The 13680-nt window shown below is 25.0% G+C and overlaps 1 protein-coding gene across 1 annotated transcript; it reads right to left on the bottom strand.

Moving 5' to 3' along the window:
• Positions 1–4884: 4884 nt before the first annotated feature.
• On the bottom strand, positions 4885–10200 carry LOC145839143 (alpha-(1,3)-fucosyltransferase fut-5-like). The gene is made up of 8 exons (XM_082946753.1): positions 10189–10200; positions 8184–8213; positions 7545–7640; positions 7254–7330; positions 6516–6629; positions 6061–6270; positions 5443–5641; positions 4885–5214 (listed from the first exon to the last, which is right to left on the bottom strand). The coding sequence occupies exons 1-8, from the start codon at positions 10198–10200 to the stop codon at positions 4885–4887; spliced, it is 1068 nt and encodes a 355-aa protein (XP_082802879.1).
• Positions 10201–13680: the final 3480 nt, after the last annotated feature.

Genomic DNA, 13680 nt, shown 5'->3' with positions numbered 1-13680 from the left:
TTAATCTTTTTGTACAATAACTTGTAATTTTAAATTTTGATACCATTTTTATTAGCTTTTTTAGTGTAATAATGACTAAATCATGTCAAAACATATCCATGATAAAGTTTAATAAATCACAAAAGCAGGCTTGTATAATATTAACAAGACATTAAGACCATAGAGGGGTCCAACAACTTTTTTACAGAAATTATCATTTGCCCTTAAGCTTCAAGTATAAACTACATGCCAGTTTTTATATAACTAGAAATATATATAACTTTTAAGATGTTGCAATTTTTGTAAAAATTTTTCGATTCTGGTCCACGGATTCGACTTTGGACAGCTAACTTTTTATTGTCAACTTTCTAAGAAATTTTAAAATTTACTTTAAAGTCATCTTTTAATTCATTTTTGAGCTAGAGACCTTAAATGTTCAGAAATATTTTCTCATATGGTTATAAAAGACTTTGATGTTGGAATAAAAAATATCCTGAATAAAAGATTTAAGTATTATTTGCTGATTTAGTGTAAAATTTTGAAGATTGGTTTACAGATGAAGAACAAGATAACTTAATTAGTAAAATAGTTGTTTTCTTGCTTTTGGTTTGCCCCTTCCACAAGGAATCTACTGAGCTCACTGATCGTTTATATCTTCGAAGTTACTTTGAATTTTATTTTTTGGTGAAAAATATCTGATAACTAACACAAAACCCTAATAATAAAGACCAACTTGTAAAAATCAAAGACCTTCCTATGGCCTTAACCTTATGCTTTACAACAGGATAAACAACGTACGGCCCGTGAGCCGGATCCCGCCTGCAAAGTAAAATTGACTGGCCCCCAAACCATTTCAAACTTAAATAGAATCTGGTCCACGGATTAAAAATTGACCGGCCCGCTATGCATTTTCAAAGTTTATTTGAAATTCGGCCAGTCAATGTAAATATTACAAAAATTCTACAAAACCTTTTCTCATAATGCTAATAAAACAATACTATAAGACTCTGACCTTAAAAACGTTTTTAAAAAGGCTTTTTATTATTGTGTAGTGATAAAAATACCATTTTGTTCTGTTTCAAGTCTGTTGAAACATTTCTTTTTCCAAATATTTATTGATAAGACTAACTAACTACATAGATTAATTCAGTCCAGAGTTTTAACAATTATAGAATTTTGAATACTAAACTTCAACTACAAAAAAAGTTTAAATTTAGATGCAGCTAATTTTTTGATAGTCGTATTTTATTAGTTAAGCAATATAATTACAATTTTAAGATATAAGATGTAACGTTAATAGGCGTTAAATCCTGGAGATCCTGATAAGCTAAGCTTATCGGAATAAATACCACAGATGTTCTTGTGCTAAAACTTTATTTCAACTAACGGCGTACACTATACATAATTATACATGCTTTTTCTGCTTTTTTTTCTAATGTGTGTTAATATTTTATAGACTCCGTAGATCTGTTCTTAAATGTATTTTAGAGCAGTGAAACACCGTTAGTTGAAATAAAGTTTTAGCACAAGAACATCTGCGGTTATTACAATTTTATAAAGTTTCAATTTAAACAGACTAGCATATTTATTTATAGTTTTGCAACTTGCAGCAACTGGAAAAATTATAGCACATGAATTTTCAAAAATACTCATTTTAATTGCTTTTGTTGGAAACAGTTCATTTATAAATATTATTAAAATAACTTATTTTACCTTTTTTATTATTACACTAGCTTTAGTTATTATATAAACACTTTTTAGCTTAGAAAATTTTTTTGTTGCCAGCTAAATTGTTAATAGTTAATGTTTTTTTGGCTACAAGCTATAATTCTCTGCAAAAAAAATAGTTTTTGTCATCATTATTTTACACATAAACGCAGAAGTAAAGATTATTATACATATAATAATTAGTATTAAGATGTTTTAATTTTAACTTATTTACAAGGTAATATTATAAAATACTTTAATATGTTATAAAAAACAGTTTCCTTGCATTATAGTCTTAGAATTTTAAAGTTAAAAATACATTAATGCACTAGTTTTATTACAATGTTTTGTTTTAAGCATATCTTATTAAGTTTACAAAGCAAGATATAACTACTAAAAAAGTTAGATTATGTATAAACACTTAATTAACTTTTTTAGTTTTTTAACTATTAAAAACAGAAGTATTTTTTATATCATATACTAAAATAAAAGAATTAAAATAAGAATTAAAAAATTAAAATTTTGATGTTGATAAGTAGGTTTTAAAACATATGTTAAGTTATCAAAAACTTGAATGTATTATAAAACTATCATAACTCTTACGTACAGAATCTTTTATTTCTTGTTGAATGTACTTTTTCTTCCCAAACCAAAAGTTCTAATAAACTTGCCATTATGTAGGCACAATTCTACGTGATTGCTAATGTTAGCTTTTATCATGAGTTAGCACATTATTTTTTTGAAAAGCAATAAAAAGAAAACGGCTAATGATTTCATTAAATTTAATCTAAATTAAACTTACATTTTATTAAATAACAAACACAATAAAAACAACTTAAACTTTGGAAACTAAAGGGTAATTAATGAATTTTGCTTTTGCAACTTAACTAAATTGAAAATTTAAATTTTTGATTTGGGCTGATATACTAAGAATATAAGTTTTATTCAGCTTACTTTTTAAAACAGATAATTTAAATTAATTAAAGTTGATATATTACTAACTAAAATTTAGCTACTTGCAAAGGTCTATCGCAGGTTGGTATCTTCCCTTGGGGGCGATTTTAGTAAGTTGGGGGGGGGGGGGCAATAATTAATTAAGTGAACAATTTTAAAACTTTGAGCAATTTTAAACTTTAAAACTCAGATGAAGAGCAAAAAAAAAGGTCTTAGGTGTTTTAAATGGAAGTCTTGTTGGAGGGGTCAGTAACCTTTTTAATTTCTTCAAAGGCAATTAAAAAAAAAGCTTTAGAAATTGTGGTCTGTCGTTTAAACAGTGAATGTAGTGTTACAAAATAAAACATCAAGATAAATTTGTTTTTATACATTTTCGTTTTAGATTTAGAAATATTGAAAATAAAATGTTTTTATAAAAACTTATATAGAGATTATTTACTATATTATATGTTTATTCTTTATTATTTCCTTTGATAAACAGTCATATTGTAAGTTATGTAATTAAAAAAAGAGTTATTAATAAATAAACATTCATAGAAAACAATTTCATTCAAAACAAATCTAAGTTTAACAAAATAAAAATTAAAATTTCAAACCTCAAATTGTTTTATTTTTAATTATGTGAAAAGTAAAAATATATTAAAACAAACAAATCTAAATAATCTAACATTGTATGATAACAATAAATAAATGTTATAAACAATTAAGTTACATTTTCATTTTTAATCAAATTTCATTTAATCTCGTTATGTCGATTCGCTTAAAAACGTAAGCAAAGCAGAAAATCCAACAAAAACTAGAAGTAAATGCGATGAAAAATATGTTGCATTATTTAGTTGCAAATTATGTTCCCAATTATATAATGCGTGCTGACGTCATTGAAACTTAACAGCAAACTGTAAAATTTACTGCTTGTATATAAACTAGCTAACCTTAAATATAGATAACGCGATAAATATCCAATGTTCTTCTTTATTTTTAGTCTCGTAAGAGGCTTTCCAAAATACGCAACTCGTAGACAAGTAAAGTAGTGAATAACTTAAACACGACAAACAAAAGAAAGACTAGTTATTAATGCACAAAATAAACTGGAAAAATTAAAACTTTTTTAAATACTGCAAAACAAGCTATTTAAAATTTTATTGCATAGTTTTGAAAATGTCTACTTAAATTTAATGTGTAAGATAAATATTTTTAATATAGTCATTCTTTTTTAGTAAAAAAAACTTGTGAACTTGGTAAAATTTTTTAATAAAATATCAATTTCGTTAGAAAATTTAACCGTAATACATAATAATTTTATAAAATAATATACATTATACCTTCTGAATAGTTTCAATCGGGTTCAAAAAAATCGAACTAAAGCAAAAATAAAGCTGTCAAAAACTAAATACATTTATATTTTAATTTTAGAAAGCAGTTCTAACAACTTGCTATTTTTTAAACAAATAGACAATATTTTTTTGAGTTTTTGAGACGCAATTTTTTCAAAGCTTTTTAAAAATAGTTTTAAAGTACTTTTAAAAATGACAAATAGTTTAAATTAGAAGTTAAAAAAAATCTAAAATTACTGTACATATTATTTCTAGTTTGTTTTTTCAAGTTAAGTTAACTAGAATAAAAAAGACTAGCGAATTTTAAACCTATAATGCAGTATTTATATAAATAACTAAAATAACAAAATTTAAATCTAAAACTATAAAATGAAACTAAAAAAAATAGGTAGAAATTGATGCATAGTTTGATGAATATAAATGATAAAAATAAAGAGTAAAGCTTACAAAATAACATTCTTTTAGGTAATTTTATAAGAATATATATGTTTAACCATAGCTAAAAACAAAGTGTAAGAAGAAGTACACATCTTCAAATTTTTTTAGTCAGAACTTTTCACTTAGAAATCTAACTAAAATCTTATAAAATTAATATTTGTGATTATACTTAATTTGGCATATTCAGTCATAAATTCCGTTTGATACGAAGTTTAAAGTTTAAAAATACTTTTGAAACTTTTTGGCACAAACAAACTATAGTACTTGCAACAAAATACATTAAGAACAATTAAAACTTTTTTACTGTTAGTAGTAAAACAGTAAACAATAAAATAAAAATGTCAACGAAAATTGTTGTGTAAAAACTTTTGGTCATAAGTTTTAATTTTATAAAACTATCAACTAAAATACATTAACAGTATGAAAAAACGATTAGTTTTACGTTTATTGAAGTTATTTTTTGAATTGAAGATCACAAAATACACTCTTTATCTTCTTCATTGTAGAACCATTCATCAAGAGAGTTGAAAATTTTACTCTTCGGCAATTCCCTTCTCCCGTTTGCAAATTTATATCCCTTTTTACCTGACAACTTTGTCAACTTCAAGCAAAGTTCGCAGTCCCCCGTTGCCATGTTGTACCCGTAAAATTTCTCCGGGTCGTCCAGTCTCCACGCCAAGTACTCCATGTAGGCGGTGTCGTTTTTGTCAAGGTACTTGATGTGATCGATCAATTGCCCCAGGTCGGCGTAATCGTCGACAAAAATGGCGCTTTTCTCAGGAATCACCGCTTCGTAGTCTTGCTAAATGTTTATATTACTTAAGAACTTGGCAACATTTCAGCATAAGTTTAGTGAAAGTTTATCAGCTGCAGAAGTATACTTTTAATGTGGTATGGATTTATTTTATTAAAAATATTTTGTATTTATAATTTATTACATTTGTATAAGAATTAAAATTAGTTAGTATTTATGTAAAACTGTGCCTTGTTTTAATTTTAGTTTGTGAAAGACTCAAATAACAAAAATTACTTTTCTTGCACGGTAAACAATAGGTACAGCCCCGCTTAAGAAAGCGTTTTTGTGCAGCTTTTCAGTAATGTAGTCCTTGCACATGTGACTGTTTTCAAATGAAAGGTAGAACTTGTGCTTTGTTATAAAATCCAGCATTATTTCTCCCATGTATTGTAGCCGGTTGCTTACGACTGGTGCCCCCGGAAAACAGTTTCCCCTTAAAATTTTAATTACTAAAACGACCTACTTATTAATGTAGTAGCAAAGTTGCAAAACAGTCTTTTCACTAGTTTTAATTTTTTTTGTAATATTTGTTTACTTTACTAGTTTAATATTTTAGAGCCATAACTACTGAAATCAATTTGTACTTATTCTTTAAAGACTTGATTATGCAAACTATGTTTCGGTTAAAGACCTCGTCAGTGCTTAAGTAGAAATTTAAAAATGATTAAGATATGTAACAGCCATGGAAAAAGAATTTAAACAATTAAATAAAAACAAATTTTTACTTAGATTTTTACTAAAATAAGTTCTTATTAAACAACTTATTGTAATTTTATAATTATTTATTAGGCGTTTAAATATAACTAAATTTGTAAATTTTACAATAAAATAAAACAATTATGTTCAAACAACCTACGATCTACACCTAGCCCCAAATCAACCAACTCTTGCACAAGATTAAATCTATTCTTAGCACCCACTGTATAGCCACAGTTAGTTACGAACCAAGTGGCTAAATGTTTCTTATTTTTCATCAATTCTTGTAAACTAGTGTTTTTCTTTTTTACTTCTAAAGCGGTTTTGTACATAGTGCTGTAAGGATAAAATACATCTCCGTCTCTTCTGAAAAATTAAGTATTACGTTAAGACCAATTTAAAGACAATAAGTTATTTTTCTTTATGTTGCTTTAGAGGTATTGTCCAAAAAATAATACAATAAAACAAAATTAAATAAAAATAATGTAGTTTATTTGCTTAATTTCAATAAATTTGTTTATTTCCTTTGTTCCACTTTTTTTGTGTTCTACTAGGTTTAAGTAAAAGTATCCAGAAAGTTTATTTTCTGATACTTAAAACAAAATTCACACCTTACTGTCATGGTCAAGTTGAAATATTCGTCGTAATTCTTTAAACTCCCTTTTTCTGTTTTCACATAAGCCGGACTCTCCATCGAATGAAATGCGTAGTACTGGTCTGAGCGCCTGTTTTATTAAAAATGTGAGCTATTGTTAAATTGCTCTCACTCAAATAAAACCATACTTAAATACTTTACATAGACACTACTATGAAAAAAAAAATTTAACGAAGAATTTACTAGCAAACTAACTAAGTTTAAGCAAATAAAATTATATGAATAAAAATAATGAAAAATTCTTGAAAAAATTAAGCTTTTAACACAAGTACAAGTAGTGTTCTATTGTTAAGTAACATAGTTACTGTTAAACACTAACAAAATAGAACTAGAGTTGCCTTATTGGTCAAAGATTTTTTTCTTCATAAAAAACGTTTACTACAAATCAAGAAGGTTTATTTAAACTAAGCTAAAAACTACATACATCTTATTAATTAATTGTGTTTGTATAAATTGATATTCGAAATTAAAGATTAAATCGTGACGTGGTTATTATTTATTTGTTTAGATAACCACAAAATATATTTAGCTTTTCTACAAAAAGTACTTGTATGTTTTAATAACTGCGATGCTTTTGCCATAATTACAGTTTTCAAAACACTTTTATAAAATGACAGTTCCTAAAAATTCTTTTATAGATCTATTTTTATTTACAACTCTAGTTATAGTTTTGAAAAGTTTAGGTTTAGTTTACCTTTTTGTTTTGGGTAGATCGTTTTTGTTCAGTTCTTGGTAATGAAATATTACACCTTTAGTGCCTTTCTCTTCAATCTACAAAGATACAATTAAAAAAATATTTTTTTTAAGTTTCAGTGACATGGTTTCATCATTATTTATAAACTTAGTTTTAAACAAACACTTTAACTTAATTTACTTAAATTAAAAAGTGTTGGTTAGACTTGTTCCTAGAAATTTTTAGTTTTTGACTAAACATAAAAGTAAATAGATGAAAACAAAAAAATTATATAAAAAAATAATAACGAACCCTTTTTCTGTTGTCTGTTACCACGCAACTACCGCATTCTGACCCCAATTTCCTACGAACCGGACTTCCCCAAGGACGATACCAATAAAGTATTATCTGTAATTATTTTGAAGATTTAAAATAATAAGTTTGTTAATTATCTACTTACTGCAACTAAAATGATAAATGGTAATTATAAGTATATGTAAGATTTAAAACTTATTTAAAACATTAAAATAAAAACATTTTGGTGTGAAATATTTTTTAGTTTTTTTTTAATGACTTAATGATAATTTTGTTTCACTTTGTGCGTTTTGCTTTCTACTAAAATAATCTTTTTATGTAATGAAAAAAAAGTGCTCATTTTTAAGTAATTTTTATTCTTGGAAAACAAAATGATTTTGTTTCATTACAGTTTTTTACGGGATTAATCAAACTTTACAATACACATGTTTTTAAACGTAATTATTTTGATAAGCATTAAATTTATACTAAAATTATGTTCCGACTTTGCATATAATTGCCTAAAACAATTTAATTTTGTCAATTTTTTGCAATCAAAGTTTTAGGTTGAGTTACTTAAGTTAATTTAAACAGTAATTTTTTTTCGAAGTTAAACGTCATGCAAAATTTTTAAGCATAAAAAAACAGAAAACTCACAGTCTCATCTCCTTTTAAAACAAAACCATCCTGTTAAAAATGTTTAGCTTTTACATGAAAGAAAATACAGCCTATTTTTCAATATTTACCTTTGAAAACATATGCTTGAAAATTTTATATAAAACTGTATCACAAGTTTACAAGTGTTTTGTTTCTAATCTTAGGTTTTTTTTAAAAAGCCTAACATCTATAAAAGCAGTTTTCAAACAACCATCAGTTAATTCTTTGTTTCAACTAAAAATTTAAAATATTATTACAAAACAATGTTTCACTCGTTTGAACTAAATCAAACAAGACCATCAGTTGGATAAAACCTTATTCAAATATTCCATATAAATATGCTTATCATTATGTCGAGAACTTTTGTTGCGATCTATAAAGTAAATATATACAAAACACTTGCTCCAACTAACATCAGAGTAAAGGTTATTAACAAAATAAAATATTTCACTGGAACGGTTACTGAACAATGAACATAATCCAAAAGTTGCTATTGCTGAGATTGCTAAAAATAATCTATTTTTATGGATTCTTTTCATGTTTTTTGTGTTTAAGGTCTTTTTTTATACATCTAACCTAAAAAAAAATAAAAGTTTAATAAAACCAAACAGTAATAAGAAGTTTTTATATTTTTTTTGTAAATTACTACTACATGCGTTAGATATTAAATTTAAAGTTTTGCTTATTAAGATTTATTATCAATGACAGTTAAAAGTAAAATTGTTTTTTTTTTTATTACAAAGCTATAGCTAGTCACTGGAATAAGAATTAATATCTATTTAATAGTAATAGTTTTAATTGTTTTAAAGGAAAACTTTGATTTAAGCGATAAGTCAAGTTTTTAAAATATACATAATACTTCAAACTCCTAAACTACAATTATTTTTTTTAAACTTTGTTAAGATTTGCTAAGATTAAAAAACCTAAACTAGTAATCTAACCAAAATTTAAATATATCTTACTATAGAAGGCAATTTAAATATCTTTGAAAAATTATCATGGCTAGTTATAACTTTTGTTTAAAGATTTTTGTGAATTTATTGTACAAACACTTTTATATAACGACTAAAAGCAAGATTTTAAAACACAAAACAATCAATTAAAGTACGAAGCTATAACAAAAATATCGAATGACAGTTTTAAAACTATTTTTATTTATACACAACACTTATAAATTTAAATTTAAATAAAAATATTAACATAGTTCGAAGTTTTTGTTTTACTTAGTTCTTTGTTTTTGTATAACTATGCGAATGTTTGAAAGCAAATAAAACGTTATAATTTTTTAGATCAGGTTAAATACTGAGAAAAACTTAATTCTAACTTAAAAACCTTAACTATTTATTGATAAAATAGTTTGTTCAACATCATTAACTTTTTTGGTTTCACAGCATCTATTTGCGTACTAATACAACTAAATCATCTCTACATGATTGTATTTCTAGATTTGAGTATGTTATCTAAACAAAAGTCAAAAATAAATTTTTTAACTAAAATGAATTATTTAAATAATTACTTCTAAAAATTTTTAGTTAAAAACTTACATATTTTATGCTTTTGTTTATTTTGTACATCCTTTCAACAAAAAAATCCTGAACTAAAAACTCAAACTCTAAAATTTTTCACTCTATGTAGCACAACTACAAAGCAAATAATGTTTATATTTACTTGAACCCTATGTAGGCTTAAAAAAATTTAAACAAAGCTTTTTTTAATTGTTTTAGAACAGTACTTTAAGTTCAAAAACGTTATCTGATTAACAAACGTTTTCAACAACAAACTGATGGTGTTTGACTAAGATACTGTAGTTCAGTTATAAGCTGTGAGACTTGTCTTTACAATCATAAACTAAATGCACCTAATCTGATTATATAACTCATGCTTTATTTTTAAACAACTGCCGTCTAATTTAGTAAGTGCATGCTCTGACTTTATACATTTACCCGAGTATTACTTTTTTCTTTAATACAATCGGAAAACGGCAATCAGTAAACATTCGACCAACGGACTTGCTCATTGCAATTTGTGATAAACGGTAACAATGGATACTGCAAACCAAAATAAAGTAAATAAAGTTTGCGTATTGAATTACAAAGAATTTTAGGGTTTTTGTTTGCATTTTATTGTGCTAAGTTGAGCTACCTAATAGTTATTTTCACGTTGCTTTAAACGGTCACGAAAATTTAAGTCATGTTAGAAACTAAATAGGGTTGTACTTGAAATTAAAAAATATTAAATTTTATGAATTAATTGTTTTATCTAATTCTTTCTGTACCCTTGAAAGCGTTTAGTAAAAAATTAATAATTTTTGTAATATATGTTGAATTTAATTAAGTTTTAGTCCGAGTCAAAAAAATCCAGATGTTAATTATTTTAAACGGTTGTACAATTTGTTAAATTAAAGCCTTTTGAACCATTGAAAAACTTAATAAATGACGAAAGCTTTGAACACTAGTTCGATTGGACAGCTTTGTTTGAGCTCTAGTAGCATTTTTGAATTTGTGTAAAAAAGTGTAAAAGCTTTCATTTTATAACTAAAAAGTTTTTAAACTAGGTAAAAATGCTGTAGTACTTGAAAGCAGCATTTCTGACAGTATGCACCTATGCACAGTAGTAGTTAATAAAAATTTTTAGGTGCATATAAAACTATACAGAAAAAAAAATCAAAACATTTTAAACTGTCAAATAATTCACAGTTATGTTATTTTACTATTTTAGTGTTCTTTTTTAATAAATTAATTTCTTTAAAAAAAATTACTTTTATTTTATTTCGAACAAGTTGCTTAATTTTTTAAAGCAAGCTAAACAAACAGCTAATCCAATTTCCTTAAAAACGCTTTGTCTTACCAATAAAAATGTACACTTCAAAAACTAGAAAAAAATTGTATAAACTCTTTTAAGTTTTATAAAATTCGAGTTTGTTTTGTAATTACCTCATCGATTCAACAAAAATTGCAAACTGTTAGTAAAGCGAAAAAATTAAACTTTTATGATTCATGATTTAACATAGAAAAGCTAACAGCTAAAAGTTTTAGTTTAAAGTTTATAATTATCATATTTTTACGAACAAATTGAATAAAACATTTTAGTTTGCAATATTAAAGTTTTCTAGTTTTCTTAGAACAGTTCAATGAGTCGAAAAACGTTATATTGATAGTAAATTGTTTTTGATTACCTTCGTATAGCGTATGACAGCGATATTGCAGTTTAATTAAAAATGATATAAGTTTTCTTAGTAATTAACAATTAACTATTTAGATTTTCTTTATTGTTTACTAAAATATCTATTTTTTGTAAAGAATTTTTTTTGTTTGGTCATTACATGTTTACTCTGATTTTTTTAAAATAAGTTTTTACTTTATGTTTATACTTAAACAAATAATTGTGTGAAAAGAATAGAAACTAGTATAAAATACCGTAACTTCTTGAAACACACAATTTTATATTTATTAACAAAGTAAATTAAAATCTAAATAAATGAATAAGTAAAACAAGTTATCTAAACTAACCAAATTATAAACAATAAGTTTGTCCTTTTATTTTAATCTAAAATTAAAAGAAGCATGAAATACTAGGTATTTTATAAACTAAACTATATCAAATATACTGTTTTACAATAAACTTAGATTTTTTTTTGTTCTTCTTTGTTTCTTCTCAGTTTGAAAGTAAACTGGCTTAGAATAAAACAAATAATTCAATTGCTACTCCTTTGAAAAAAATAAATATAAAACTTTGACAGTTTTGTTTAATAATAAGTATGATTAAACTAAAGTTAACTTTATCTACTAAACGTGTAGCTGAGATGACAAAAACTATAAATAATTACAAAATATATCAATATTAAAAACTTTCTATGAAATATACATTTCTTAAACTGAAAACGGTTTTATTCAACTAAAACCAACCGAAAAGCACAATAAACTTTATACTAAACCTAGTTTGTATTGATTTCTTTTTTGTAAACACTGTTCACTCATAGAACAACAAAACTTTATTGTTACTAAAAGGCGTGAACTTTTACCAGCGTGAATACGCAAAGACAAAGTTTGTTTATTAAACGAAAGTTAGATCAAATTTTTGAAACACTTATTATGTATAAAAAACTAGTCTTAAAACGGTTACTTTATAAAAAAAACCATATAAACTAATAAAGTGTTAGATACAAATTTAAAATGTTTGAATAATCTGCTGTTAATGCTGTTTGCTTACAAAATAACGATAAATTTTTATAAAAAGGTGTGATGAAAGATTTTACTTTTATGTTTTTGTCAGCTTCTCAAAGTTACTTGTTTCTTTATTCGAAGTAATTTGTAGAATAAAAACCAAAAAGCTACCTTCTAACGAACAGAATAATAAATTATAGTGAAAATCAGTGTTGCTAGAATGTCATTTATAAGTATTTTAAACATTGAAGTTTGTTAGTTTTAGTCCGAGATGTAATGCTCTGACAACGTAGTGCGATGTATTCATTGTCACAATGACAACTACTTTAAAAAGTACATAAAAGTGTTTTAATATAACTAAAAACTAAATAAAGTTTTAAAATAACCGGTTTTTGTGCTGAAATCGTTTTAGTTTTATTTTCAAATAACTTGTTTTGTGATGTTGTTATTGCTTTTGTTGTTGTTGTTGTTGCTTTTGTTGTTGTTTTTAATATTACAGCTATTAAAGAAGTTGAAGAATCATTCTGTAAAATATTCACAAAATACCAAACATTTATGATTTGCAACATAAGACTTGTTTTCAGTAAAAAAAAACGTCAACTTGTGCTATAGTATATTTTTTAATGTAAAACTTTAACTTACGTTGAAATAGTATTCTTTTAGTAAAGTAAAATGTTTTGTGTAATCTAGCTCTTTTTGCAACAGTAGTATCACAAAAGTTGTAACCATCACAAATCAAGAAAGGTCTGAACTGTCGATTTGTTTTCATTGGGAATTTTTAGTCTTGAAACAAAGAAAAAAATAAGCATTTTAAAAATAAAACAAATTTTACAGCTGTTATTTAGAAAGTTTAAATATAAATCCGTTATTTAGAAACTTTTGAAAGTTAATTACGTTTAGCACACCGTCGTAATAAAGTTGCTAAAAACTGGTAAAGGTGTAGTGTTATTTTTAGTTTAGTATAAGGATTTTTAAATATAAAAATTTTAAAATTAAGCAACATAGTTTTCATAACTGTTCATTTCATTACAACATTTTACCTGGATGTCTTACCAGACCTATCCTTCAACAGCTGCAGCTTACACCAGAAACTCATAAATTATGGAGTTCTACCGTTAAATTTTGTAACTTAAATGATATTTTTCTAACCTTTTTAATGAAAGTTGAAAATAAAAATATATTTATAACCTAAATCGAATGATTATCTTAAAATATTTTGTTTTATTGTTCAAATATAACTAGAAAATTTTTAAGTATAATAATCGAATTAGAGTTTAGCTAGTTTTTCATTATTTTTAGACACAGCTTACTTTAAGTAATTTATTTTTTCAGCT

This window comes from Thalia democratica, chromosome 6, assembly GCF_965202585.1.
Source record: "Thalia democratica chromosome 6, ktThaDemo2.hap1.1, whole genome shotgun sequence".
Lineage (NCBI taxonomy): Eukaryota > Metazoa > Chordata > Thaliacea > Salpida > Salpidae > Thalia > Thalia democratica.
Note: the sequence above shows the minus strand (reverse complement) of the source record. Positions and strands in the feature narration are given on the sequence as shown.

Coding starts and splice junctions, on each gene's coding strand:
- LOC145839143 (XM_082946753.1), bottom strand. Junction 5,642..6,060: donor GGGCTAGGTGTAGATCGTAG/GTTGTTTGAACA, acceptor TAAAATTTTAAG/GGGAAACTGTTTTCCGGGGG. Junction 5,215..5,442: donor TTGTTTACCGTGCAAGAAAA/GTAATTTTTGTT, acceptor ATAAACATTTAG/CAAGACTACGAAGCGGTGAT.